Here is a 27343-nt window from a genome sequence, read left to right on the forward strand (position 1 = left end):
CTCTCCCAGATAAAAAAAATTCAATTTACAAAACCTGAAAGTGTTTCCCCACAACGTAATGATAGACAATCTACAGATTAATGTTCTGCTTTGTATGAACTGTCCAGGCCTGCTTTTGATCTGAGACACGCTGAATACTCTTACTGACAGAGTTAAATTTACATACATATAAAATGTCAAAACAAGTTGCTTGCATAGCAGGTGAAAGAAATATCACATATGTTTCCTGGCCAATACGTAGTGTTCCAGTCTTGATAATGCATATTCATTCTTTGTTTCTTTATTTTGCTGTCATGCTAGATGAACGTTTTCAAAAACTCTATTTTGTCTTTCTGTGCAGAAAGCAAGCAGTTTCTGTCAAATTCCTGGCAGTGTTACTCCAGTAAAAATATGCAGCAAGAGGTGGTCCAGCTGAACTTCGCACATGTGAACAGGCTCATACGCTATGTTCAACCCTGGTTTACAGTACTGTTTGTACCGGATCTTTCTAAAATGACAAAACAATATGAGCTCACCCTTAACTGGGACTTTCTGCAGATAGAGTGTATTAAACATGTTTTTTCCCCCCAACACCTCTCTCATAAGAAGTAGTCAAACAAGAGTTTTAGGTATAGCTGTAGGCTAAATACACACACACACACACACACACACACACACACACACACACACATTTTCTGAACCGCTTGTCCCATACGGGGTCTCAGGGAGCCGGCGCCTACCCGGCAACTCAGGGCGTAAGGCCGGAGGGGGAGGGGACACACCAAGGACAGGGTAGGCTAAATAATATATCATTATTTCATATTATCACTTACATAATATTTCAGATTTATTTTTTCTTTGCTGATTTTCTCAAGAGATGTATCTACAAACAGAAAAAAGAGTTATCTATTCATACAATTGGGTAACTTTAACCAGAGTAATTCAGAGAAAGTACCTTGCTCAATCAATGTCACGCCCCCCTCAGTGCAACGAGGAGCACCTGCGGCGTCTCAGGGAGCGATCGCATAAAAGACGCTCCAGAGCACACGCAAACGAGGAACCTTGTTCAGCCTCATCAATCACTTGCTCCTTGCTCCTTGCTCCTTGCTCCTTGCTCCTTGCTCCTTGCTCCTTGCTCCTTGCTCCTTGCTCCTTGCTCCTTGCTCCTTGCTCCTTGCTCCTTGCTCCTTGCTCCTTGCTCCTTGCTCCTTGGTTTGCCTTGATCACTCGTCTGTCTCTTGGATTACGATTCCCGGATTTGCCCCTTTGGATTCTGTTTGCATATCGATGACCCTTTGCCTGTTTTCTGACAACGTCTACTGAACCGCCCCATGACTAAGCTTCCTGTGCCCCGCACTTGGGTCCGACGCAACCGTGCTGGGGGAACAACATGGCACTCAATGGTACAACAGCAAGAGGTGGGACTTGAACTTGGGTCCCATGAAGGCCAGGGGTCACATCCTTGGCATATTTCTTATGTTGCCAACGTGAAGGGTACAGTTCCTGTGGGTAGTTGAACTTGATTATACTCAGAGTTACACTCTATAATAATGACAGAACTGTTCTAAGGGGGGGTGTGGTGGAGCAGTTTTGGCCGGGTCCTGCTCTCTGGTGGGTATGGGGCTCGAGTCCTGTTCGGGGTGTCCTGCGGCGGACTGGTGTCCAGTCCTGAGTGTGCCCCTCCCCATCCAGCCCTGTGCCTTGCACTGCCAGGCTAGGCTCCGGTTTGCCGCGACCCCACTCGGGACAAGCGGCCTCAGCCAATGTGTGTGTATTTTCTTTTAAGATCAATTGATTACTTAAGGCATGGACCACCACTATGCTTGAATACATATCTGCGAAGAATGCCTATGAAAGCAATCCAAAAAGGAAAGTGGAATTAATGAGCCATGTTTAGTCCAAAACCTGTACTCCACTCAAGTGATTTCGGCTCTGATTTCAGATTTCAAAAACATTAACAGTAAATGATCAAAAGGAATGATTAACGTACAGGCCTTAAGAATGGGCTTTCATTTGCTACACTCTGCCTGCCAGCTAATGAAAATGAGAACGCTGACTATAAATGTTGTATTCATGTCAACATTCCATTCACTTGTTACAAAGCGGGTGAGCTCGCGTCATTAAAACTATTACTGTGCTTTCTTTCTATCACTTAGTGACTGGATTGGGTTTCAGACAAGTAATAAAACTCACAGCTGGAAACATGACACAGTTTTGCAATTCAGCATTATTTCCGGAGGATTCTCATCTTTGTTGGCAACAGCTCCATTCAGCACCGGACAGCTCAGAAATAAAAAGGATTCGGGACTTCAGTTAGTTGCGCTGCCATTAAATTTGACTCCACCTTTTTGACAGATTCTGTTTAAATTGTGATCAGAAATAATTATGCAACAGCAACACATAAAAGGACCACATGACTAAATGACAGTGAAAAACATTGTACAATACTAACGCACAACAGTAAAGCTGAAAAAAGACACATACACACTCTCTCACACACACACACACAAACACACACACACAATGTGAATACAGTGCAAATCTGGCTAGAAAGACATGAAATTTGGGTCTCTATGTTTGTAAAGACTGCAGACAGCAAAGAGCTGCAGGCATTTCAGAACCAGGAAATCTGATCTGGACACAAGAAAACATAATGGGACTCAGCTGAACTGCCCACTGATCTGAGACAATAATTTCTTCAATTCTGGATTTTAGTTAATATTTTGTCATTTAATGACTTTTCTTGATTAGAATTTAACCCACAGTTTGTATGGCCGTTGTAAGAAACATCTTACAGATACTCTGATGCTTTCATCAAAAGGAAAGGAGGGAGGTGGCTGTATGTACAACCAATGCATATGTGTTATTTTAAAGGCACAGCATTCAGTAAGCATGAACATTCTTCCTTAAAGGTGTGACAGAATTACAGACCAGGAAAAAACTTACGCCATATTCAGTGCTCGTGTGATTAGTACTTAATATTTAGTAGTTTTTGGAATATTGCTCCGACCCTTTTTATGGTATTTCAACAAACCTGTATGGCACCAAATTTTTTCTTTTTTATGGAGACCAGATTATACTTTGAGCAACATTGCCTGTGTTTCAAAGAGGGAAGCATAATGGTGTATATTTACATTAGCATACTTTTATTGTTACCTGTCAGTATGTATCTTACGAAAACCATATGGTCAATGGGTTTGGCTTCCTTACCTCAAAATGAAAGTGACGCAGAAGAGGCCTGTGGCAGTAGGTGACATTTTCTCATATGATGTGAGAAAATCTCTGGACCTTTTGAACAAAAGTTGCCATTAGTTCCCACCTACTCATGACCTTCACAACATCAACACGCAGGACAAACATAACAAATCATAAATGAAAACAGCAAGATGGGATATAGGAATAAGCCATAGGTCGGGAAATGTAGTGTTAATACACTCTCTGGTATATATATGGTATATACAAATATATATATTTTGAAGAGATATGTGTGTGTATGTGTTTTTCTGCAAGAAGCTTTTTTTCTTGCTTCATTAAAGAATTAAATTAATTCTGACGTATCTATAGCCCATATCATAAATACTAGACTGGTCTTAGCATAGAGGCTAAGTCATAACTGAAAGTGCAGTTAACATACACAATATGATATTGATACTGGTTAAAACAGCTAAATTATGTTACTGGTTGATATTAACCAGTCAGCAGTGGTTTGTTCAGTTAAAGCTACAGGTCATACTGTATGTGGTCATATGTAGGAATCAAATTCGAGAAAATGGCAAGTGAAACCCAAGCCAAAAAGTATTTCATCCTTTGGGGTGTCCATTTTATTTTTCTCCTTATCTTCCTCCTGCTTGAGGACAGCGTATTATGAAATACTTTAACTGGATAACATCCTAGATTACTTTGTTAATAAGACTGGGAACTACCTTGACAGGACATGCATAGCTTGCGTCAATATCATATTAATACAGCTGAAAAGCTTGTGGGGGACAACTGGTAGTGTAGTGATTAGAGCTACTGCCTTTAGACCCAAAGGTTGCAGATTTGATCCCCACCTCTGGCTGTAGTACCCTTGAGCAAGGTACTTACCCTGAAATTGCTCCAGTTTTTTTTAAAAAAAAAAAAAAAAAAATTACCCAGCTGTATAAATGGGTAAATGATTGTAAATATGTAATAATTGTGACCTTAACATTGAGACTTTGGAGAAAAGTGTCAGCTACATGAATAAATGTATTCTTTCAGGATACTCAGTGTTATCATTAGGATAACTCAGTACTCTATTATTATGAGCAATATTATCAGCCATACCATTATCCTTGTTATGCGTTCAGAGAAAACACACCAAGCAACTGATTTGCATTTGAAATGTTGTGGGATGCAATTTGGCCTGAGTGGAATTCGGTGTGTGCACGAACCTGCTTGTTTGCGGGCTGTTTTTCATTTTGATTTCCCATTTTCCATCCACACGGGGTCAAGTTATCAAATCCAGTGACAATGTGCTAATAATCCGTTGCCGCCCATGCCAGTTCAAACCTGACAGCCTCTATGAAACTGAAACCGAGCAGTTGGCTTGGAAAGCTATTGGATAACAGTAACATAAAACACACCACAACAGGAACCCCTGTGTTTTATTTTAGTCCCAATTCATGCATTTTCATTTTCGCCACATCTTGGAATTCACCTGCAGTTTGTAGGACAGCACTGCTCTTGTTTTGTGGCAAATGCCCATACCTCAAACTTTCCCCAAAGGGACTTCCCAGCAAGCAAAGGTCCTTCACATCAGCTGAACATAGGAAAGCATCTAATTCATTGGGTTACCTGCGGTAACAAAAACAAATGAAGGCAAATTTCATGCTCTGTGATGAATCTCTTAGCTTGGTTTTTGTACTCTGATTCTCTCAGGTGAAAATGTTAAAAAGCCACAAACCAACAGACCAAATTAAAGGACAAACAAGTTCCAGGGACATGATGTACAAGATGATGGCCCCTGCTGTTAGTTTCGTGTACATTTGTCAGGCTTTTGATGTGAACTGATTCTCATCTCATTACCGGGATGCTTTTATGCTTACTGTGAGGTGTACAGTTACAAAACACACATAGCAGAACATTTGTTAACCATTAAAAGGGGAACAGGAGAATAACATTCATTTCTCTCGGAAGTTAAATTCTGATTGCAGTGAAAGGAAAGCAATACATATTTAGCCAATAATGCATTTTGTGGCATTTGAGTGTTTACAAGATAACTGCTAACACACTTCATTCATGTACAAAAAAGAGGCTGCAATGAATGGTCAGCGAAACCACATCCTTATCCCTGTTATATTTTCCCAAGGTTTAACTAATTCTCCCACTTACTCGATTTCTACATCAATTAAGATTTAGACAAGCTTGCTGCTACATATTTATTTAATTAAGCTGATTGCAAGAAATAGAAACTGCACACAGACTCTAACAAATACCTCAATTCCATGTAAGAACGATACAGTGGATTGTTGCTAAATCATTCTGATTATTTATTCAAATATTCATGCAAACATTTTGTATGGTTTAAGCTATACATCACACATGACACTTTCCTTGGTCATTTAGGGAAAAAAAAATTCTCAAAACAATACTAATACTGTTTATCTTTTTTTTTTTTTTTCCTTAGGAACAATTTGCAAACAGAGTGTGTAATAGGGGGCGTGGTGGTCCAGTGGGTTTGGCCAGGTCCCACTCTCTGGTGTGTCTCTGGTTTGAGTCCTGCTTGGAGTGGCTTGGGATGGACTGGCATCCCAGCCTGGGTGTGTCCATCCCCCACCAGCCTTGTGGCCTGTGTTTCCGGGTTGGGCTCTAGTTCACCGCAACCCCACTTGGGACAAGCAGCTTCAGGAGGTGTGTGTGTGGTGTCTAATAACTGACTGAACAGAGTACATTATGAACCTATAACCAAAGAACATTTAATTGTAATGTATCGGTTGGCGCAGTTATTTTCGCAAAACCCAACTTTGCACACAACTGACGTGACACTCCCAGTACGACTGTCTTTCAGATTATAACATTTCTGATTCTAAACATGTATTCAGTGCACACTTTAACTGTGGTAGAAGTCAAAAGTGAAATTTTAACCACATATTCTCCCTTGAAAAAATTTTTTGTACAGTATGCCATAAGGAAGTTTGAATGTTTCAGTTGTATGAAGCTGGTTATGCTCTGCCCTCCTGTGGTGAGTATGGCAGGACATGTTTTTCAAAAAGTAAATATATTTGATCCAAGTAGAGTCTGCCTATTTTTTTCTAATGGAATATTTTGTCGGACACAAAATATGAGAAAATGTATTTCTTGTTTTTGGCAGTTTAAAAATTCTATGACTCCATGTTTTGTGTTAATACTGTAATTTTAAAAAAGCATTATGTTTAAATTTAGGTGAATGAAAGGCTTATCTGCAGTCTATCAGTGAATCAGACATAAAAGAAATCATAAATTTACACTTAAACACCTCTTAAAAGTATTCCATTACACATAGATCTGCTGAAATACTATATATTTTGTTGCTAAAAACCCAACAAAAGGAATATATAACCCCCCAACTCATGAGGTAATGAATGGTAGTGTCATGAAGTCAAGTCAGGTTCAGAATACTTAAATATCTTTAAAAACATATAATTTTATTCAGATATAGTTCCCTTTTTGATAAGTTATACTATGCTGTGAATCGGTAGTTCTGGTTCTCCTAACTTGCGGTTTCAGCAGCAGGTGGTGTAGTGGTTAGAGCTGCTGATTTGTACTCAAAGGAAACAGGTTTGCATCCCACCCCCTGCTGCACTACTCTTGTGCAAGGTACTTACCCTGAACTGGTACAGTAAAAATGACCCAACTGTATAAATGGGTAAATCACTGTTAGTAGCTTAACCTTTTAAGTTGCGTTGGGGAAGAGTGTCAGCTAAATGAATATAAATCTTATTCTGATCTGGAATGTAGCTGATAGATTTCCTGTACTTAAGAGCACATTTGGAACCAACTTATAATGGCCTCACACTTTCACTCCAGAGAACCAGGGAAACCACACACAGTGTTTCACCAGAAGATCTTTTAACTCATTCCAAAGCCATTCGGCTGACAGACTCTCCTTTTCGTCCAGCTCCCCTCCATTCCTTCATACTTCAATGATTTCCACTCCTTTTGGACTTACAACATTAACGTCAAAGCCTGTTTTGCATATTACATTTGCCTTTGTACAGAGCACACTGTCATCATGTGATCACACCACCAAAGGTCTAAAATGCTGAGGGTGAGAATGACTTAGTTCAAAAGGGATGTATTTTATGAGGTTTTTCTTCCAAATGACCAAACCCATCTGGTGGCTTTTTATGCTAGAACTCATTGTACTCATTCAGGATGAAATACACTGCATGGCAGTGTCTTATTGCGTGCAATCTTAGTGACCCCTCAGAAAGGTGCTTTTAGTGTTTTGACACAATTATTTACCCCTGTGCACCAGATCAAGCTGACTGCAGTACTCAATGGACAAGTTAGACAGATTTTGGGAGGTGACAACTTGCCTCAACTCGCTGCCTTGTCTGAACCTACACGGGTCTCCTTCTGAGGTCTCAGTGTACTAGAACTGAAAATCCCTTTGGTACTTGCTGTCCAGAACTAAAGTAGAACAGTCTTGAAGTACATTTATATTTAATTTCTTTTCTTTTTTAATTTCAAAGGGAGCACTGTTGGTATGAGGACCTACAAGAGATCAAGATAAAATGGGCTGGAGGAAAACTTTTGACTTGCACATTTAACTGTGTGAATATATACATTCCAAGTGTGTCACACTCAGGTTGGGTTCCCCAGGAAGTTGGTGGGAAGGGTATTTAGCCCTTGGAGGCCCCTTGCACTCTGCACAAGGTTCAGGTTTCGAGCACTTTGGTGAATATGATCCGTCTTCCCGAAGGACGCCATATTAATCCACTCTTCCAGGCCGCTCGTTGAAGCTCCCAGCTGAGGTCTAAATGTCATAGATGAGCCCCGAATGGTGAGTGTGTTCTCACACTCGAGGGACTGTGCCCAAATTACAGATGAAGTCACACAACATGTGAATTTCACCGACTAATGGATTTTTAATCTGTTATAAAAATACACACATATATACACACACACACACACACACACACACACACACTTTCCAAACCGCTTGTCCCAAATGGGGTCACGGGGAGCCAGAGCCTAACCTGGCAACACAGGGCGTAAGGCTGGAGGGGGAGGGGACACACCCAGGACAGGACACCAGTCCATCGCAAGGCACCCCAAGCGGGACTCGAACCCCAGACCCACCAGAGAGCAGGACCCGGTCCAACCCACTGCGCCACCACGCCCCCCTATAAAAATACAATAAAATCAAAATGAAAAGAGCGTTTTTTTTTTTTTTTTTTTTGTCAGATTCATGTTTAAAATTAACAGAAAAGCAAACAAATTGCATTTGTTTAAGCTGTATTTAATCTGCTATTTATGAGCTACTATTATACATTTATTTATTTTACACTTTTCTCCAAAGTGAACTCAATGTTAATCTATTTAAACTGATTTAAAAATTTATACAGCTGCATAATTTTTACCTCAAGGGCGCTACAGCAGGAGGTAGGATTCAAACCTAGGGACCTGAAATGTAAAGCATCAACACTAACCACTTCTCCACCTTCTGTCCCATAAAATGTTAATTACAATACAGAAAATAGTAAGAAAACACAAATTAGGCACAGAGATGAAAAGATCAATAACCAAAACAAAATTCAAAATTTCAGGATAAAATAGTAAGTTAAAGCAGTAATAAAATAGTAAAAAAAAAAAAAACTGCCATCCTTTATTCCTTCAAAAACTTCTGAGCTACTGTTAATTTTTCTTAATGGTCTCTCATTTGGAACGGTCATCATTCTAAGAAAAGTGGTGTGGCTTCAATGGGATACACAAGCTTTTATTTAGCTGTACATGCCTACCAATAACCTGTAAGTCACTTTAGAGAAGAGTCTCTGCTAAATAAAAAAATGTAAATAAAAAAAAAAGAAACATTCAAATGACAAACCGATAAGCCACACATTACATCGTGGTTAATATTTAACATTTTTACAGCTATCGCCTGATAAGGTAAAGTGACAGCGGGCGAGGGAGATAGCTTGACGAAACCTGATGGAGGTAGAATTTAGTAAACCTGTAACTAAAGCAAACAACCGGACACCGTCACGAACAGGTACACAGGTAACCTGTGCTTCAGTACAGAAGACTCTCAGACCGATTTCTGCATTTGCAAAAAGGTAAGTGGAAATTTTTTGAAAGATCTTTGATTAATAATGAGAGTCATCAGCAGATTTTGTCACTTTAGTCTTTCTGGTGTTCGCAACCCTGGTTCTCGATGTCACTTCGTTTCACACCTGTGTGTGTGTTTCTCTTCCATGACTCTGTCTGTGGCTGAATAACGTTTGGATAGTTCCATTTGCATAACAAATGAGGAAGATATTGCTGCTGGCCTGAGAAGTGGCTGCATGCTCCTATGCGAATGTGAGCAGCTGTCAGAGTTGTCCGCTGGGAGAGATGAATGGGTCCTTTTCAGCACATGGATGTGAATAAATTCTGGGAACCTCATAAATAATCCTTAAAATACAGATTGTTCCACATGTTCCATATAGGGTGGATTTGCATCGGAAGTCAAAGGAAGTGCACTTTTTCCAGAGAGTAGTTTGGAAATGTACATTCACCTTCATGCCAGTGGACAATATTCATAAATTTGGGGTCATTCTAACAGCATAGAACCTGACTCTACTGCCGCCACCGCCTTTGACTCCAGGTTCCAGTGTGATGGGGACAGATCTGGTGGAATCACAGACTGTGGCACTGGATGTACTCCTGCTAGGGACCCTGCAGAGCGGGAAGAGCTCCACAGGGAACATGCTCTTGGGGAGCCGAGACTTCCGTACTGGTCTCTCGCTGGGGGCCGTGACACGAGACTGCCAACTCCGCCGCAGGGTTTTCCCTGCCTTCCTGCGCCGGCATGGGGACAAGGCATCGCTGGACCTCCGAGTCCTGGATACCCCGGGATATCCCAACAGTCTCCGGAGCCCGGGGATAGAGAAGCAGATTGTTGCCGAAGCTGTGAAGCAGGCATTTGCAGGGGGTCCACACATAGTGGCACTAGTTGTGCGGGTCGACGTCCCCTTCTGCGAGGATGGCCATCATCTGCTCCGCTTTGTCGAGGTGAGAGTGTCTCCACGTGCTCCATCTTCACCCTCTTTTTACCACACTTGAACAGCTGTGAGGGACACGGGCAGCAGCTGGCTGTAAATACTACAAAAACACACCTCGTAAATTAAGTTTCAACAGCAAAGTTTCATTTAAAGTACATTTATAAAGTGAGCAGATGCTTTCCTCCAGATCCCCTTAGGGATAAAGGGAATAGCAATACAATAATAGCATAAAACACACAGTTATAAACATAGTAACAGCTATAGAAAGTACAGCTGATGAAATGTATACTTAGATTACAGTCACATTTATATTTATTCATTTAGCAGATGCTTTTCTCCCAAGCGATGTACATCTCAGAGAATACAATTTGTGCTTTACATTAGGAAGATTAAGTAAGCTATCAATTGACAAACAATGTGAATGCAGCCTCTCTATCTGCTAATGTATCTGCTAATGAATAAATGTAAATGTAATGTAAATGTAAATTCAGAGACATGCATCTGTTGGCAGAAGGTAAAATGACTGCAGTCACTTTTCTGCATTTGAAAATGATATTTGTGAATTCATAAACTCATCACTTACAGCCATTTTTAAGTTGCTGGGATTCTTACTCTATGTTATGTATTCCATATCATACTCCATCCATGACAGAAAATTATAGTAAAATTATACCTGAGTCAAAGTTTATCAGTTAATCTCCCAGTTTCTCTGTCCTTTAGAACCAAAAATGTTTAAAGTACATCTTACGTTTTTCAAATTACTGTAATGAAATAATGTTGAACAAGAAAAAAAGCCTTCAAACCAAATCTCTTCCCAAGAATGTCCCCAATGTCAGAGTGAAGTCCAATTTCAAAAGAGCAAAAGAGCAGTAACATCACCATTTATACACTTTTTTAAACACTTTACTAAGGTAAAATAATTAAGTTATTATCATGTTGACAACATTACAGTTTTGTTACTTGTGATTATAAAAGTCTTTTCAAACTTCAGAGGTTGAACCAAATCTTAATTTCCAGCCTTTGTTTACTTTGAGTGTACAGGGCCCTTGACTCTCCATGCATTCCCTTCCATGTGCAGCTAATTTACATTTTATTGCTAAACGCATGTGGCTTGAGGCCATTGCAGCTGGAACAGTTACTGTGGGCCTTCCGCAATGTTCAACTCATATTTAGAAACATCCACTCAACACAATTAGTCTTGAAAGGCATGACTGAATACTTTTCAACCTCTGTCTGTATTTTGCACTGATTTCCCCGAGTCCCACAAAACAAAAGTACATTTTTGCATCATATAGCATTTCTGTCTGTCGAAGAGTGTTGCTGATTTTAATCCTTTCAATATGAGATCACATTTTTAGTTTCTCAAAAGTCTCATTTCAAGAATAATTTTCAGCCTTTTGAGTACTGTACATTTTATTGTCATACTCCTTAACAGTTGACTTGAGGGTTGCTTGAACATTATGCTGCATTTATTCATCTAGCAGACACACACATTTTCAGAACTGCTCATCCCATACGGGGTCACAGAGCCTACCCGGCAACACAGGGTGTAAGGCTGGAGGGGGAGGGGACACACCCAGGACGGGACGCCAGTCCATCACAAGGCACCCCAAGCGGGACTTGAACCCCAGACCCACTGGAGAGCAGGACCTGGTCCAACCCACTGCACCACCATGCCCCCCTCCTCTAGCAGACATTTTTCTGCCAATGTGAAGAACAACTCGGAGTAAGCAAAAGTGAATTTGACTAACATGAAAAGCTTCGGAGACAAACAAACAATTGTCAAAGCACAGTCAGTTTGTCGAATACAACCAAATTTTCCTGGCGTACATTATACCAGTAGCTACGTACAGAATGATAGGAAATACAAAGGTTAATGTGAAACATAATATGATGAAAGTTTATTGAGCTTTTAAGTGATCAGGAGAGAAGTAGGTCTGAAAGAGCTGGAATTTGAGACCCTCCTTGAATTTGGAAAGGGGTTCAACAACTTTGAGGGACAGACAAAGCTCATTGCACCACATCAGAGCCAAAACGGAGAAACTGAAGGACTTTTGAAGTCTAGACTTTAGAAATGAAACAGAGCTCAGTCTGTTTATGAAAATGGTTCTAAAAATGATGCTGAATGTTTTCTGAATGGGCTGTGATAAAGTCAGCACATTTCTGAGGAGCATTTAGTCCTGACCTCAGTGGTTTGCACTCACTTCCCAGGAGCTGTTTGGTCCAGGGTGGAGAAGCCATGCCATGCTGGTGCTCAGTCATGCTGGGAATGTGGACCAAGCTGGAGTTGACCGAGAGGAGTACCTGAGACTGGCTACTGGGCCTTTCCATGCACTGCTGACGTCACTGGAGCACAGGCACCACTTTGTGGAGAACTCATCACCTTGGCTGCAGATGGAGGGGAAGCCCTTGCTGGAGAGATTGCTCCTTCTTAGCAGGAGGAACCAGTATAGGAGGCTTCAGTTAAGAGTGTCTGAGTGAATGCATCCTCTCTAAAGGGCCGCTGATTTATAAGTGCTTCTCGTGTAACAAAACCGCCACACATCCAACCTTTTCTCTGAACATGGCTCATTCACATGCACACAGGTAACAATTTAGCTGAGGCAGCCACCATCATTTAGAAACATTTGCACATCTATGTTTTTACTTGTACTTTTGCCCTTATTGCACATGTTGACAACTTGGTATACACACACACACACACACACACACATTTTCAGAACCGCTTGTCCCATACGGGGTCACGGGGAACTGGAGCCAACCCGGTAACACAGGGCATAAGGCCAGAGGGGGAAGGGACACACCCAGGACAGGACGCCAGTCCATCACAAGGCACCCCAAGCAGGACTCAAACCCCAGACCCACCAGAGAGCAGGACTGTGGTCCAACCCACTGCGCCACCGCACCCCCAACTTGGTATACATTATTATTATTATTATTATAGTTGTTGTTGTTGTTGAATTAGTTACCTTTATTTGATAAGTTAAAAAAAAACTTCAAATTATTTTGTGACATACAGATTAATAGACAATGACGTTTAAACTTTTACACTTGTTAACATTGCAGTTGTACTCTCTGAAATGATTATGTTGTCTAATAATGTGTAATATGTGTAACAACACGGAATGCTAACTGGTATGAACAATAGCCTTGTAACACAGTACTGTACGTATAATGTGTCAGTCATACTTCACCCAGACATCATTCGTGAATAAATTCCCATGACACTTGTAGATAAATCTTTATTAACGCACACGATTTTGCTCCAATGAATATTAAATACATAAATTTACCTAATGCACAAAATAAGTAACTAAATATATTTTTTGCTGGATTGAAGAGTTATGTTTCATATCTTACTTTCCAGTGCCAAAATGCATCCAATGACAATATGTTGAAAATGAAAAGTTATATGATATTAAATGTATGTGTAATTCAAAAGTTTTTTTTCATCTGGAAAAAATGTGATACTGTGACAATAAAGAGAAGAAAAATTGTACATTCCTAATGTAGAGTTTTTCAAATGTCTGCTGATATTCATTGATAGAAAAGTCAAAGAACGCTTATCTGCATGTCTTTACTGTGAATCAGCCCATTTGGCTCGTATTGCTCAGATGAGATGAGTAGTAATAAAATGAGAGTGGACCCGACATGCTTTACTTAATGCTGCAGTCGCTCATGGTCTGCGCCTTGCAGTAGCCTTTGCCACGAATCTCGAGGGCAGCCCCTTTGTACACGGCCACGCACTTGCTGTCGGTGCGCAGGTGGGCCTGCACTTGCTCCCACACCTTCTTCTTAGGGTTCAGCTCACGGTCTGGCTCACCTGTGCAGAACACAAGGGCTCTGAGTTTACAGTTACGTGACACATTCCTCCAAAAAATGGTGATTTACCCATTTGTACATCAGGAGAAGTTTTACTGTACTAATTCAGGTTAAGTTCTTTGATTAAGGGTACTACAGTAGGAGGAGGGATTCAAACCTGTCACCTCAGTCTCCAAAAGTTCTAACCACTTTGACACCAGCCGCATGCTGATGAACCACCTTTACCCTGGGAGTGAAAGAGTGAAGCCAAGCACCCAAAGGGCACCTTAAAATGTCATTCCTGGCTAGAACTTCATGCTTAGGCACTCAGTGAGATTATAGATGAGCATCAAAGGACGGGATGTTTTTGTGTTCTGTGTGCCAGCTGCCATCATATGTGAAGGAACACCAAGCATTTCTCATCTCACGCCTTTTAAAGATAGCAGCTTCCAAGAAAATAATTACATCAAAATGGAAAAGGGTGGCAACAACTAGTTTTGGCCAGCAGCTTGTTCTTGTGAGCCTCAGCGGGCAACTAATGAACAAGCGTTGGTTTTGAAAAGCGGCACACAGCACAGCACAGCAGAACACACAGGCCCAAGTTGGTGTCACCTCATGTGTTTGCGAGTGTGTGTACAAGCGTGCACATCTGCTGGCGTGTTCTGCTCATTACAGATGTTGTCGTGTGAAGTTACTAAAGCCCATGTCATGCGCACTGTCTGCTTTGGCTCACTCTAAACGTCCTTTTACGTAAACAGCAGAGACTGCGATAGAGAACAAATTCCAGAAAGTGACCTGCTTGAACTGTTACTGAGTGGTTCTGGCTCTGGGAACCGTCATGAAAGAGACACATCTGAGATGGAGCTGTGGTCAAACGCTGGGGAGGAAACAGCCAGAAACAACACGGTCTTGCAGAGCGCTCCACTGCTAAAACCTAGAACTGCCCCACCTTTTTAAACTGAATGATGATGAAAACAGCACGTGTTTTAACATTTCCGTAATTTGGGTATTTGGAAAAGAACCTAATGTGTATTACAAAAGAAGGTGTTTTTTTGTTAATCATGAGACACTTTTGTGCAAAAAGAATTTCACTGTTAATCCACCCATAATAATTCATCCACTTATACAGCAAGATCATTTTTACTGCATCACTTCAGGGCAAGAACCTTAATCAATGGTCTTACAGGAAGATGGGGGATTTGAACCTAAGACCCTCAAGTGCAAAACTACAGTTATAACCACTACACCACTTGCTACCCATCTACAGCATTTTGCCTATTGCTTCACTTCTATGCCACTTGGAAGCTGCAGTATAAATGACCCCAAACATTAACAAACTTTTATGATTCAGCTGTGATCAATTTTTTTCAGACAACAAATTCTCAATCTTTGACAGCTCTTTTTTTTGGAGGTGGGCGGTATTTCACTCTACAGCCAGTAAAATGCAATCTGCCATGGAAATCATTAAATGCTAGTTTTTCAAGCATCCAGAGCTGTTAAGAGACACTTTGAAACCACACTGGAATCTCCCTACATTCTTAGAAATGCATTTACAGATGTTATGCGTGCAAACGTGCCTGTAGGGACATCAGTTCCCTACTGAATCCTATTTTGTGAACTTATGTATGTTAATTTCCCAACGGAACACCCTGTTACCAGTTCAAAACCTTACAGGGTGACACATGCGTATTCTATGTGAGTGATTCCAGAGCAGAGACAATGGGGAATATGGTTACCAATGGAGCTTTGGATAGTCACTCTGTCCCCAGGGATGGCCCCGCTGGGTGGCTCCAGCATCTCCGCCTTTTCTGGGGAGGTGGCACACAGCACCATGGCCTGAGATACCACTCCTCGCATCTTGCATGGCTTCAGGTTACACAGCAGCACTGCCATCCGGTTTTCCATCTTTGGGGAAAAACACAGTGAAGGGTCAATGGATGAAAAGTTTAACTGGAGTACAGTTCTGGGTTCAGTAAAATGAACAGAGTTCAAAACCCTGGGTTTGGCATCTTCCTGGCTGCTTCTGACCTCAAAACTGGACAGACTGCTCTAAACATCCCTTTGTGTAAATGACAGTGACATTAAATGTGTGGTGAATTTTTATCAGATTCTCATACACAGTGGGACCACATAACTTCATTCTGCTAAACGAGTACCAGAATTGAGATTCGAACACTTGAGATACAAGACTTCTCATTTCCCATTGACATTTGCAATGGATTTCCTAGGTAAATTAGGGAATAAATAGTGTTTGACACTATGGTAGCATTATATTGATTAGTACTGTATATTCAATGCAAATGTTATATAAGCTTTGTCTCTGAATATCCAACTTCACATCGGTGACCCAATGACAATTACTTGGTCATGGAGAAGTTCTTAGATCTTTGGAGACTGCTTTTATGAGTGCTACTTGAGAATTTAGATGGCTGGGAACAACTCTCCACCAAAAAGCAAGGCCAAAGGTATCAGACACTGTATATAGAACAGTTAAGCTCTATGCCCCTCTTGGGACAGAATGCGAAGGGAAATATTTGACACTGTGCTAACTGTTCTGTTTAGCCAATGTCTGCTGATAACTCGGAATTCTTACCATACACAAATAACCATACTGGGACACCAAGAAGAATGTGATGACCTTTCTGCTTTTTACCAAAACATTGAGAAGAAATCATAATCTGAGGTGAAGTGGAACATTTTTTGACTCATACTCATTTAGATGGAAATTGCCTGTCAGAATGATTGTACAAATTCGAGGGTAATAACACAGTAAGCGAGTCACCATCTATAAAATATGAGATTTCATAAATAGCACAGTCTGCACTGAATCAGTGAAACTGAACCGAAAAATTCCAGTGATTTTGCGGGCACCATTTAACTTTTGAGGAATATACAGTTTAACATACAATTAAGTGTAATAAGTAGGGAAAACCCCAAGTATCCAAAAGGAATAAATAATTCAGTTAAGATCAATTGACTGGTGTGTTTATTAATTACTGTGATACTGCAAGATAAATTAACATATCAGATGCCAAAATATATGTGCCACACAGATCAAAAGAATCAAGTGGAGGATTAGGAGATCACAGATGTTAAGCAATCAGTTTCCAAAATTAGCCAGTGTCCAGCTCTGCTCTCCAAAGATCAATGGAGGAAGTTGAACAATTGCCTGAACAAGCAAAAGTCATTTTAATGATGGCCCATAACTCACCCACTCAGGCTGGTTATGCTATTAGTCTTTATACAATTGACCTTGGTATAGTGATAATAGTAAACACACACACACACATTTTCAGAACCGCTTGTCCCATACAGGGTTGCGGGGAACCAGAGCCTACCCGGCAACACAGGGCATAAGGCCAGAGGGGGAGGGGACACACCCAGGACGGGACACCAGTCCGTCGCAAGGCACCCCAAGCGGGACTCAAACCCCAGACCTATTGGAGAGCAGGACTGTGGTCCAACCCACTGCGCCACCGCACCCCCTCTATTCAGGCGGAGTCTTTGAACTGCCGCCCCCGCGCCACCAATCCCGCCGCGGACGGCGGGAAAGGTCGGGTGGTCGTCCAGGCGAGTAGGTACCCGGGGCGGGCCGGCGCGGGGACGCCCCCGACGCCTGCGGAGCGGGACCGCATAATAGTAAACAATTACAGGGCATTTCTGTACCTTTATATACAAACACTGAGTTTCAGGTTAAGAAGAAACAAGGGCTTTATACTCTTTCTTGGGGAAAAAAGTTTTATAAAACAGAAGTATAATGCACACAAATGTGAAACCACAAGCTTCTCTTCGTAATATGCCAAGGCTATGAAGTGTAGTTGCTGCAAGTTCTATATTATTACCCACAATTCACGATGGAGTGCTATCTAAGAATAAGTTGCGTTGCATTGTATCTATTTGTAACATCCAGACCTGAAATGAACGCGGACGTGTTTTGCTGTAACGTCGGGACCAGAGTGTATATACAAGTGCATAGTGCAAAACCAGAGATAAAGTGCATGAGTGACACGGAATAAGAGACTGCGTTGCATGCAGAGAGTTAAAACAAAGACATACAACAGCAACGGTGTGGTACACCGGACCTGGACAGGATCACAAAGGGCTGGCATTGACTGGACAGGAACAGAAATACATCGGACAAGCAACAGGTCAGCAGTAAAGAGTTGATCAAGGATCCACGAAGTAGTATACCTTTACCCTCTTTTATAGGGCTGTGGACTGGTACTGAGGTTAATTGAAAACAAGTGCATTGGGTTAGTTATATGGATCACAGGTGGTGCCTCTGGTGAACAACGGGGCTTCCATCCCCTGGAATCATGACACCATCCATCCATCCATCCATCCATCCATCCATCCATCCATCCATCACTGAAACACTGACTATAAACAAACCCTTTTCGTGACAAACTTAGTTTTCTCCATGACATTTTGCTGTACAGTACAGCGTTCTTTTTCATATTTAAAAATAAGGACATTCGGAGTTGTTTTGCTCTTGAGCACCAGCTACAAACATAGCAAGTGGATAATGTAGAAAGCATTCCTTTTTCAGATATATATATTTCCACTGAGGCTGCAGAGAGAGGCCTGGGCGCCCTTTCCTGCATTCTCCAGAAAGCCTCCTCTTACCACAGCAGCACCACACACACTGAGCTGTGTGCGGTCCTAGAGCCTGCGGTCAGTCAGACAGCAACTTTGGTATAAAATGCTCATCACAGTATGAAGGAAGACCACAGGACTCGCATAATGAGGACCACGGTGACCCACAGGGGTCAAGGAAAGTCAGCTTCATGGGACTGCATGGGTTCTGCAGCTGGCTCATTTCTGCAGGCATCCAAAAACATGCTGAGGCACGAAATGCCTTTTCTCACGCTGCTCGGTAGAAACGTGAGGTGCCGAAAAGATGTGTCTGTGGTGTGGAATTTCCTTCTTGCTCTCCTGAACATTTTGACAGCCTGTGCAGCTGCTGAGAGAAGTAAAATAAGAAGATGAGAATCATTGTGGCATGGATTTGTTGGCAGCTTTGCTTGTCTGGAAGGTTCTTTTTCCTAAAGTCGAACCATGCTCAGACATCAGTACTCACTATCCAGAAACATCGGTTCCCAAACCGATCCTTTAACTGAACAAGGAAGACAGAGAGTACAAACATACTGAGTCGCTTGATTAAATGTGATTATACCTTTGCTGTAACAAAATAAAGTATACACACACACACACACACACACACACACACACACACACACACTCTTTCAGAACCACTTGCCCCATACGGGGTCACGGGGAACCGGAACCTACCCGGCAACACAGGGTGTAAGGCCGGAGGGGGAGGGGACACACCCAGGACAGGATGCCAGTCTGTCGCAAGGTACCCCAAGCAGGACTCAAACCCCAGACCCACCGGACAGCAGGACTGCGGTCCAACCCACTGCGCCACCACACCCCCCCAAAGTAAAGTAAACCAATAAAACTAATGTTTACAATAGAACAAGTATGTCATTTGCAATTAGTTGCATGGTTCATTCAGTACACAGCATCACCATTTAATAAACTTAAATTTCCCAGTGGGAAAAAATATATATATAAAATGTTTTCCAGTGTGGGGGGAGTGGTGGTGCAGTGGGTTGGACCGGGTCCTGATCTCTGGTGGGTCTGAAGTTCAAGTCCTGCTTGGGGTGCCTTGTGACAGACTGGTGTCCTGTCCTGGGTGTGTCCCCTCCCCCTCCAGCCTTACGCCCTGTGTTGCCAGGTTAGGCTCTGGTTCCCTGCAACCCTGTATGGGACAAGCGGTTCAGATAGTGTGTGTGTGTGTGTGTGTGTGTTTTCCAGTGCATATTTTGCTATCCTTTAGGCAGTAAAACACTAATATATCGCATATTGTGCAAAATTTGCAAAACCAGGGTGCAAACAGAGAGATATTTAATTGATCCAGCAAAGAAGTTGCATAAAGCTACAGACAGTAATACGTGCAAAGAATAGACACAGGTGCAAGTAGTAATTATAATAGTTAAAATACTTTTAAAAACTTCTCTCCCTGCCTACAACCACTTTGAATCTGACTGATACAGGGTGACGAGAGGCACTTCAGCACAAGGTTATACCTCATCTCAGCTCGCACTTTGAAACAGACTGATGCCAGTAATTTTCCATTGCTGCAGAGCCCCTGGTCATAATGGTCAGACATGGCCCTGGTTATAAAGACATATCAGACTGGAACAACAATCGGAGATACGGGACTGAGCTACACACCTAGATTTGCATGTTTACACATTTTTTCAGACTTATCAGCTATATAAAAAGCTGCCCTTTATACAGTGAGGGCAAGAGCAAATATCATTGCAGAAGCAAAACTGCTGCGAATAATGCAAGTAAAGATTCGGCAGGACTTTTTGCTCTCCTGAGTCAACTGGGGATTTGTAGCTGTAACCTTATATTCCAAAGATTTCAACCAAAACCAAATAAACTGAAACCCTGCAAATACTTTAATCCAAGTAAAATAATTGGTTTCAGAAGATTTCATTGCAGCAGCGATGCCAGCTCCCATCACAGCTTGATGACTTAGTCACTTTATGTGATCTAATAAAAACAAAGAAAGGCCTTGAAAGGAAATTCAATTGAAATGTTTAACACTCCTCTGTAGTTTGAGAAAACAATCTAATAACCTTATTTCCATTTTCGTAACACAAACCAGCAAATCAGTCTCAAAGAGTGCTGTAATATTTTGAAAGCTGATCATCTGAAGGCAGATTGTACCCGAGAGAGTGTGTTCATAGTGCTCCCATTATGTACCTTGTAATGGTCATGACTGAAAGCATTCGAGAAAAGAACAAAACCTTTCCCCAATTTCAGAGATTGTGTTCTTCAGAACTGCTTATAATTCTCATAAACTACACTTAAATTACCATTAAATGCAGTTCTAACCTCCTGATAAAAATGCCCCAAACATGAAAAATGTATAAAACATTAATTTTCGTATATTACATATTTATATAAAAAAGGAAAAACTAACTTCAATACTTACAATTCCATCATATACCAAACTACTTAATGGGACACATCTCTGAGCCTAAATATATTCTAGGGCCAATTAACTACCAATATTCTGCTATTTGCAAAGATATGTTTTCCTTGGGGGGCACGGTGGCGTAGTGGGTTGGACCGGGTCCTCCTCCCTGGTGGGTCTGGGGTTTGAATCCTGCTTGGGGTGCCTTGCGACAGATTGGTGTCCTGTCCTGCGTGTGTCCCCTGAGCTGCCGGGTTAGGCTCCGGTTCCCCGCAACCCCGTATGGGACAAGCGGTTCAGAAAGCGTGTGTGTTTTCCTTGAAAATAATGACAACACTTACCAGCATTCACAATACTTCAAATCTTTCATTTACATCATGTCTCATACTTCTAGTCTAAATGTTAGTACCACAGCTTTTAGTATTATTATTATTATTATTATTATTATTATTATTATTATTAAATGCAATGACAATGAGTAACAGTGAATGATTCAAAGACATTTTCTAAGGCCAAGTATATGTGTGTGTGTGTTTTTCGAGGTCATCTCAAGTGATACACATCACTATTATAGTTAGTCAGTCTAAACACAGACTGGGTTTCATAGCTACATGGACAGCTGTGATCTGAATGATGTCACTTTGGTACCTGATGATAACCATGGCTTCTTTAGCAGAGGCAGCATAATTGCCTTGATTTATGTAATTAGCATAATTTACATAATTTTCAGCAGAGCGTGAATGATAAATGTGCAGGTTTGGGAGGCCTTTGGGTCTAGCTTTTCAGCTGTGCTAGGCTGGTCATTGACAGCTGAGAAAGACCCCATACGCGTGTGGAATGCCAAAACCAGCAACCTACCTGCTCTAGGGAAATGTACTTGACCAGTCCACTGACCACTGTCCTGGGAGAGGCCTCGCCAACATCCACTTGCTCTACGTACAGTGAATCGGCATCAGGATGCTTTGTGGCCGTGATGATCCTGCCCACGCGGATGTCCAGACGGGAAACATCCACTGTTTCCTCTGTCTGAAAGGCTGCAGCCTCTTTCCTGCGCTCCATCCTCTCAGCTGTGTTACACAGAAAAAAAAGGATTTTATTCAACATGATACATGGGAATTAAATTAGAAATTTCTGCTTTTTTTCTCGTTAATTGACATTTTGGTTGATATACAGTAGTATTGGAATTGGACAACAGGTGGTGCGGCAGTTTAAAGTCGTTTCCTTTAGATTTGTAGGTGCCACGTTCAAATTCCACCTCCTGCTGTAGTACCCGTGATGAAGTTACTTACCATTGATTGCTTCAGAAAAATGACCTTACTAAATAAATAAATCACTGTAAGTAGATTAACACACACACACACACACACACACACACACACACACACACACACACACACACACACAGAACTGGAGCCTAACCCGGGAACACAGGGCGTAAGGCTGGAGGGGGAGGGGACACACCCAGGACGGGACACCAGTCCATCACAAGGCACCCCAAGCAGGACTCAAACCCCAGACCCACCAGAGAGCAGGACTGTGGTCCAATCCACTGTGCCACCACGCCCCCTACATGGAAAACAGTGTCTGCTAAATACATTTTAAAAAATAAATAAAATTTAAAAGCTTCTTAAATATGCCCCTTGTAACATCTTGGGGCCTTGGATCTGTGAAAAAGGCAAAAATGGCATTAAGAAATACTCTGAAATTATAAATAAGTATAAGTAATAAATACAAAGAAAGATTTTTTTAAAAAATTATTACTTAAATATTTCATGCTTTGTACTGCTGGAGATCTGAGCATGCACTGACAAGGCAGGTCCACCACATACCCTTCCTCTCAGCTCTTCTTCTTCGTCCCTCACTGTCTTTGTGGGTAACGTTCGTGCTGTCAGTCGCTGGGGGAGCAGAGGTGGATGGTGTGGGGGCGCACTGAGCGGAGCTGACTGCCAAGGGCATGGCTGCCTGTTTTGCTGTAGATTGGACACAGTTAGACGGATTACCCTTCCAGCATTGATGGCCCCTACATTTAATTTAATGTAATTGATTTTTATTGGTAAAAATGGGAAAACTAACTTTCTCTCAGTGCCACCCCTAAAGAACAAACCATGTGAGTTTGACTTCTGTTTAATCTACTTTGTGTTAACTGTTCTTAGCCCAGTAACAAAGGGCAGCAGTAACACTACTCCAAGAGCCTTTGGAACAGCCTTCTCCAAGAAGATCTGGGATGGCAGCTTGCTGTAGTGGTTCATTTGAGGAATGCTGGATCTGCTTGTTCCCTCTTCCTTCGAGCTATAACTCAAAAACCATTCAAAACATGACGGATTTAGGTAACCATAGGGGAGCAACTCTTGCCCCTTTGAAAAAGTAAATATCATTACAGAATTGCTTCAGTACATATCGATTTGTGTAAAAGTATTAACATCTGTGGGTAAATTTACCAAGGACAAAAGCTTTGTGTGAAAAAATAAATTTCACTGACATTGTTACTTGATATTTCTTCACAGTTAATCTGACTTCTGGATGCAGAGCTTCACCATCAGTCTGAAATTGCATCTCTTTTAGCCTAAGGCAAAGTCCTTTTGGTTTGTTGCCATCTTAGAACTAATCACCCCATCTACCTTTTCGTTCTCAAGCGTCTTGGGTGGGATGTTCATGCAACTTCATTCTTTTTCTTCAGCGCAGGAATCTCCAGAACTACGAATGGCCTGTGTTCAGAGACTGGCTACTCCCTCTATAACAGAAGCCTTCCAATTTGGCTTGAGAAGCTCTGGTCTCAGAATCTTGCAGCCTGACTCTGGATTTTTTTGACTAAGTCCAGTTTTGGCACCTTCACTGTGCTTGTTGAAAGCCAAGTCCCTAGGAATTTATTCTGGTAATGTGATTGGACACACTCTTATTGCAATGCCATCCATTCAACTATTCACCTTAATAGAGATGGAGATGGGGTGAAGCTCTGGCATTATAAACATCTGATATGGCATCAGAATCATGCGTAGCCTTCTTTAGGGTTTTAATATTTATGTTGACATTGTCAGAAACTTCCATTAAGAATTTAGATGGAAATATCCAATCAGAAGATGCTGATACTACTTCACCTCCTCTCTTTTTCTGTGTTTCGAACAGAATTTTCTTCAGCTCCTCAATGTCCTTCTTCAGCTTGGCATTTTCCACTAGAAGCTTCTTCTCTTCTCGTATTGATGCCTGTAACACTTCAAACACACATTTTAACTGTAATTATGGTCTATCAGCAGAACAGTTTGCACCTCTTTCTTTTGAGCACAGCTAACTATCCAATAACACCATTTACCACAGTCTCTAGCTGCTTTCACCCATTAGCACTAGAACATCAATGACTCAAAAGTCTTCAATCTGCAGAAAAGTACTATGAAACAACATACTTTTATTGCTACATTTTTTTTTGTAATGGAAAGGTGTTCTCTTACATGCTTTCTCCTTGAGCAGTAGCACCTGCTGTTTGAAGTACTCCATTATCTGGTCCGCCTCACCAGTCTTCTGGTCCATCTTATTCTGTTAAAGATGGAAATAGTTCAACACATCGTTTTGGTGGTTAACTAAATAAGAAATTCATCACAGCATACTGTATATGAACTGGAAGTTTCTGAAAAAGTCCCCATTGGAAGACAAGTACACCCAAGCAGACTCTTAAAGTGCTCAGAATGAAATGTATTTGCTATAATTTGTGTACAGCATGGTAGCAAGTTCCTAAAGTTGCCTTGCACTCAGAGAACCCAGGCTCAAAACCCAGCGCCTGCTGTAGTACCCTAGATCAAGATACTTACCCTTAACTGGCACACAAAAAATTACCCCTCTATATAAACAGGGAAATCCATGAATGGAGCTTGACATTTTGAGTTGTTCTGGGGGAAAGCATTAGCTAGATAAATTAATCTAGATGGAAGGCTATGTAACCATATGTTGTACACATGCATATATTATTATTATTATTATTATTATTATTATTATTATTATTATTATTATTATTATTATTATTATAAGCTGACTGTTGAAATGATACAGTAAAATTCTTCAGCAGTCTAAATAGATAAATCAGTGCATTATAAGTTGCTTAGGCAAAAACTGTTAAAAAAATAAATGTATATATATTATAAATAATAATAATAATAATAATAATAATAATAATAATAATAATAATAATAATAATATTTATTAAGAGTAAGCTCATAATTGGGAAAAACTGTGGAATATTTGTACACTTCAGGAGTCAGACTGTGTCTTTCAGCTGCTCAGACAAACCTCAGAACTTCTAGGGTCAAAATGGAGAAACTGTATTCTCAGCTAGTAAAAATCAAAGTGGATATCACAAACTTGTCAAAACTAGTAGATATTTCCAGCACTTTTTTAACTAAATGATGTATTGAATAATACTGCAGCAGGTTATTATATTTTATACTCCATAACTGCCACATATAAATCTCTGCCAATATCTTCCTGCAAGCCCACAGTCATGGCCATGAGCGGGACTTCCTCTCGAAAGAGGATCCCTTCGGTACTTAATCAGTACACATCAAACTGGACATACTCTATGTACAAACAGATGGTCACCAGGTCTTACTCATGCCTGACGTGAACATGTTGAAGCTGGCCAACGTTCCTCACCGAGAGTGCAGGAAAAGGATTTTTATAAGGACTAAAAAAAGGAAGGAATCACAGTTGCAGCACAGAGTATTGCTGGAAAACAGCAAATGGAGCTCTAGAAAGATGGAAATCAGATGAGGAAATTGGAAACATCAAAAACACTGGAGCTGATAGTATCAGAGATCAAAGTTCCCTTTTCTTCTGAGCCTGAAAATTAATGTAGAAAGGCTAATGAAGAAAGGACCTGCAGACAAATGACAGCACCATGTGTATTTGTGAAAATCTGTGAATGAACTCTGCTAAAGAGGACAAGGCTATAACTCATGCTTCAATAGCAAGACTGGATCAGGACCACATTCAGGTTGCTGCATCAAAACAGTAATGAGACATGATCAAGATCGCCAAAGGCGCTATTCTGAGGCTAACACAATGAGACTACTGAGACTGTCACAGTCAGTCTAACAGAAGAGTCAGCTATTGCCATAGGGGTTCCTTCACCAATACCACCCCATCAACTCACGGAAATTGCCTGAAAAGGTTCAGTATATTACAGAGCTCAAAAAATATTATTTTTTTTTCTTTGGACTTTAGGGTCCTGCAACCTGTTTGTCACAGGCACATGATCTCAATTTTAGTCCTGCTTTGGACTGAGCTCCCTCTCTCCCTCAGAGCTGCTGAATTCCTACCAGCTTTCAAGCTGAATCTGAGAACTCATCTCTTTTGAACCTGTTTTTGCCTGAGCTCTTGAAACCTTCATAAGTTAGTCCCTCACTACCTGCTGCATTTTATCTACATATTAAAATATGTGAATTTGTGTAAATATGTACATTTACACGTAAATGTAAATAACTACTACTGGGTGAGCTGTAACAAAGCAGCAATGACACTCTGTTGGCTCTGCATTAAGGTGTCCGAGACATTTAGACGTCTAGAGAGAATGTGGATTAGTGGACTGATAGCAGCTGCTACAAACCCCGTTGGCCTCCTCACAAATCACTGCACTATAAATAGAACCCAGTTCTCAGATATCAACAGCTGCTTTTACTGCAGCACTGACAACACAGGGACACAGCCACAACTGAAACACTACACAAGTATTGACTTTTACTCATTTATCCTATGCTTTTCTCTAAAGTTACTTATGTTAAGCTATTTACACTGTTTTACTCAGTTATACAGCAAGACACCATTTATCAAACTTCCACATTCTAACCAAAAATATAATACCAATAAAAGCAATACCAGTGTATTTACAAAAGCTCCATTGAACATATTTTAGTAATCCAAAATAATGTTTCATTTATCTGAAATAATACATACAAATATATAAAATGTATAAACATTAACATTACATTCTAATATTATATGGATACAGGTTTACTTACTAGCTAAAAATCACAAACAAGTACTACAGAGAAAGGGTTGAGTTTATTAAGTATTTGACGCACACAGGTACAGCACTTGTAGCACACTTGTGACACGCCTACCAACGTGCTGTATGACTGGATGTCCCGTGCAGTCAGTGTGTATATTAAAAGTTATGCTGGACCATCAGTTCGATCACACATGGTTGTCCAGAGAAGATGAGAATGCAGGACGAGAGTCACCTGTATCGACCGGGATCCACGCAGACAGAAGGAGGTGCGTTGCAGTGGGCAGGAGCCTCAAGACTGACTCGTGTGGGCGGGCGCGGGCAGCTGTCCACTCCACGTTCCCTCATTGGCTGCATTGGCCATATTCCCCA

General features: G+C 41.2%; 2 protein-coding genes across 2 annotated transcripts; one reads left to right on the top strand and one right to left on the bottom strand.

Annotated features, from left to right (window-relative positions):
• The first annotated feature begins 8821 nt into the window (after window positions 1-8821).
• LOC108936697 (GTPase IMAP family member GIMD1-like) lies at window positions 8822-12890 on the top strand. Its single transcript, XM_018756214.2, has 3 exons — window positions 8822-9257; window positions 9788-10194; window positions 12396-12890. The coding sequence occupies exons 2-3, from the start codon at window positions 9799-9801 to the stop codon at window positions 12663-12665; spliced, it is 666 nt and encodes a 221-aa protein (XP_018611730.2). The 5' UTR covers window positions 8822-9257; window positions 9788-9798; the 3' UTR covers window positions 12666-12890.
• A 332-nt stretch (window positions 12891-13222) lies between these two features.
• On the bottom strand, window positions 13223-27240 carry LOC108936653 (aminoacyl tRNA synthase complex-interacting multifunctional protein 1-like). Its single transcript, XM_018756163.2, has 7 exons — window positions 27207-27240; window positions 24426-24510; window positions 24078-24191; window positions 22812-22952; window positions 21841-22049; window positions 15722-15890; window positions 13223-14007 (listed from the first exon to the last, which is right to left on the bottom strand). The coding sequence occupies exons 2-7, from the start codon at window positions 24502-24504 to the stop codon at window positions 13841-13843; spliced, it is 879 nt and encodes a 292-aa protein (XP_018611679.2). The 5' UTR covers window positions 24505-24510; window positions 27207-27240; the 3' UTR covers window positions 13223-13840.
• Window positions 27241-27343: the final 103 nt, after the last annotated feature.

The sequence above is a fragment of the Scleropages formosus genome, chromosome 3 (assembly GCF_900964775.1).
Source record: "Scleropages formosus chromosome 3, fSclFor1.1, whole genome shotgun sequence".
NCBI classification, from domain to species: Eukaryota; Metazoa; Chordata; class Actinopteri; order Osteoglossiformes; family Osteoglossidae; genus Scleropages; species Scleropages formosus.

Excerpts from the sequence above, each read along its gene's own strand:
- LOC108936653 (XM_018756163.2), bottom strand. The coding sequence starts at position 24,504 with ATGGACCAGAAGACTGGTGAGGCGGACCAGATAATGGAGTACTTCAAA. Across the intron at positions 22,953-24,077 it reads AACACAGAAAAAGAGAGGAG|CAAAACAGGCAGCCATGCCC; the intron begins GTGAAGTAGTAT and ends TCCAATCTACAG. Across the intron at positions 22,050-22,811 it reads AAGAAGAGCTGAGAGGAAGG|CTGAGAGGATGGAGCGCAGG; the intron begins GTATGTGGTGGA and ends TGTGTAACACAG.
- LOC108936697 (XM_018756214.2), top strand. The coding sequence starts at position 9,799 with ATGGGGACAGATCTGGTGGAATCACAGACTGTGGCACTGGATGTACTC. Across the intron at positions 10,195-12,395 it reads ATCTGCTCCGCTTTGTCGAG|GAGCTGTTTGGTCCAGGGTG; the intron begins GTGAGAGTGTCT and ends CTCACTTCCCAG.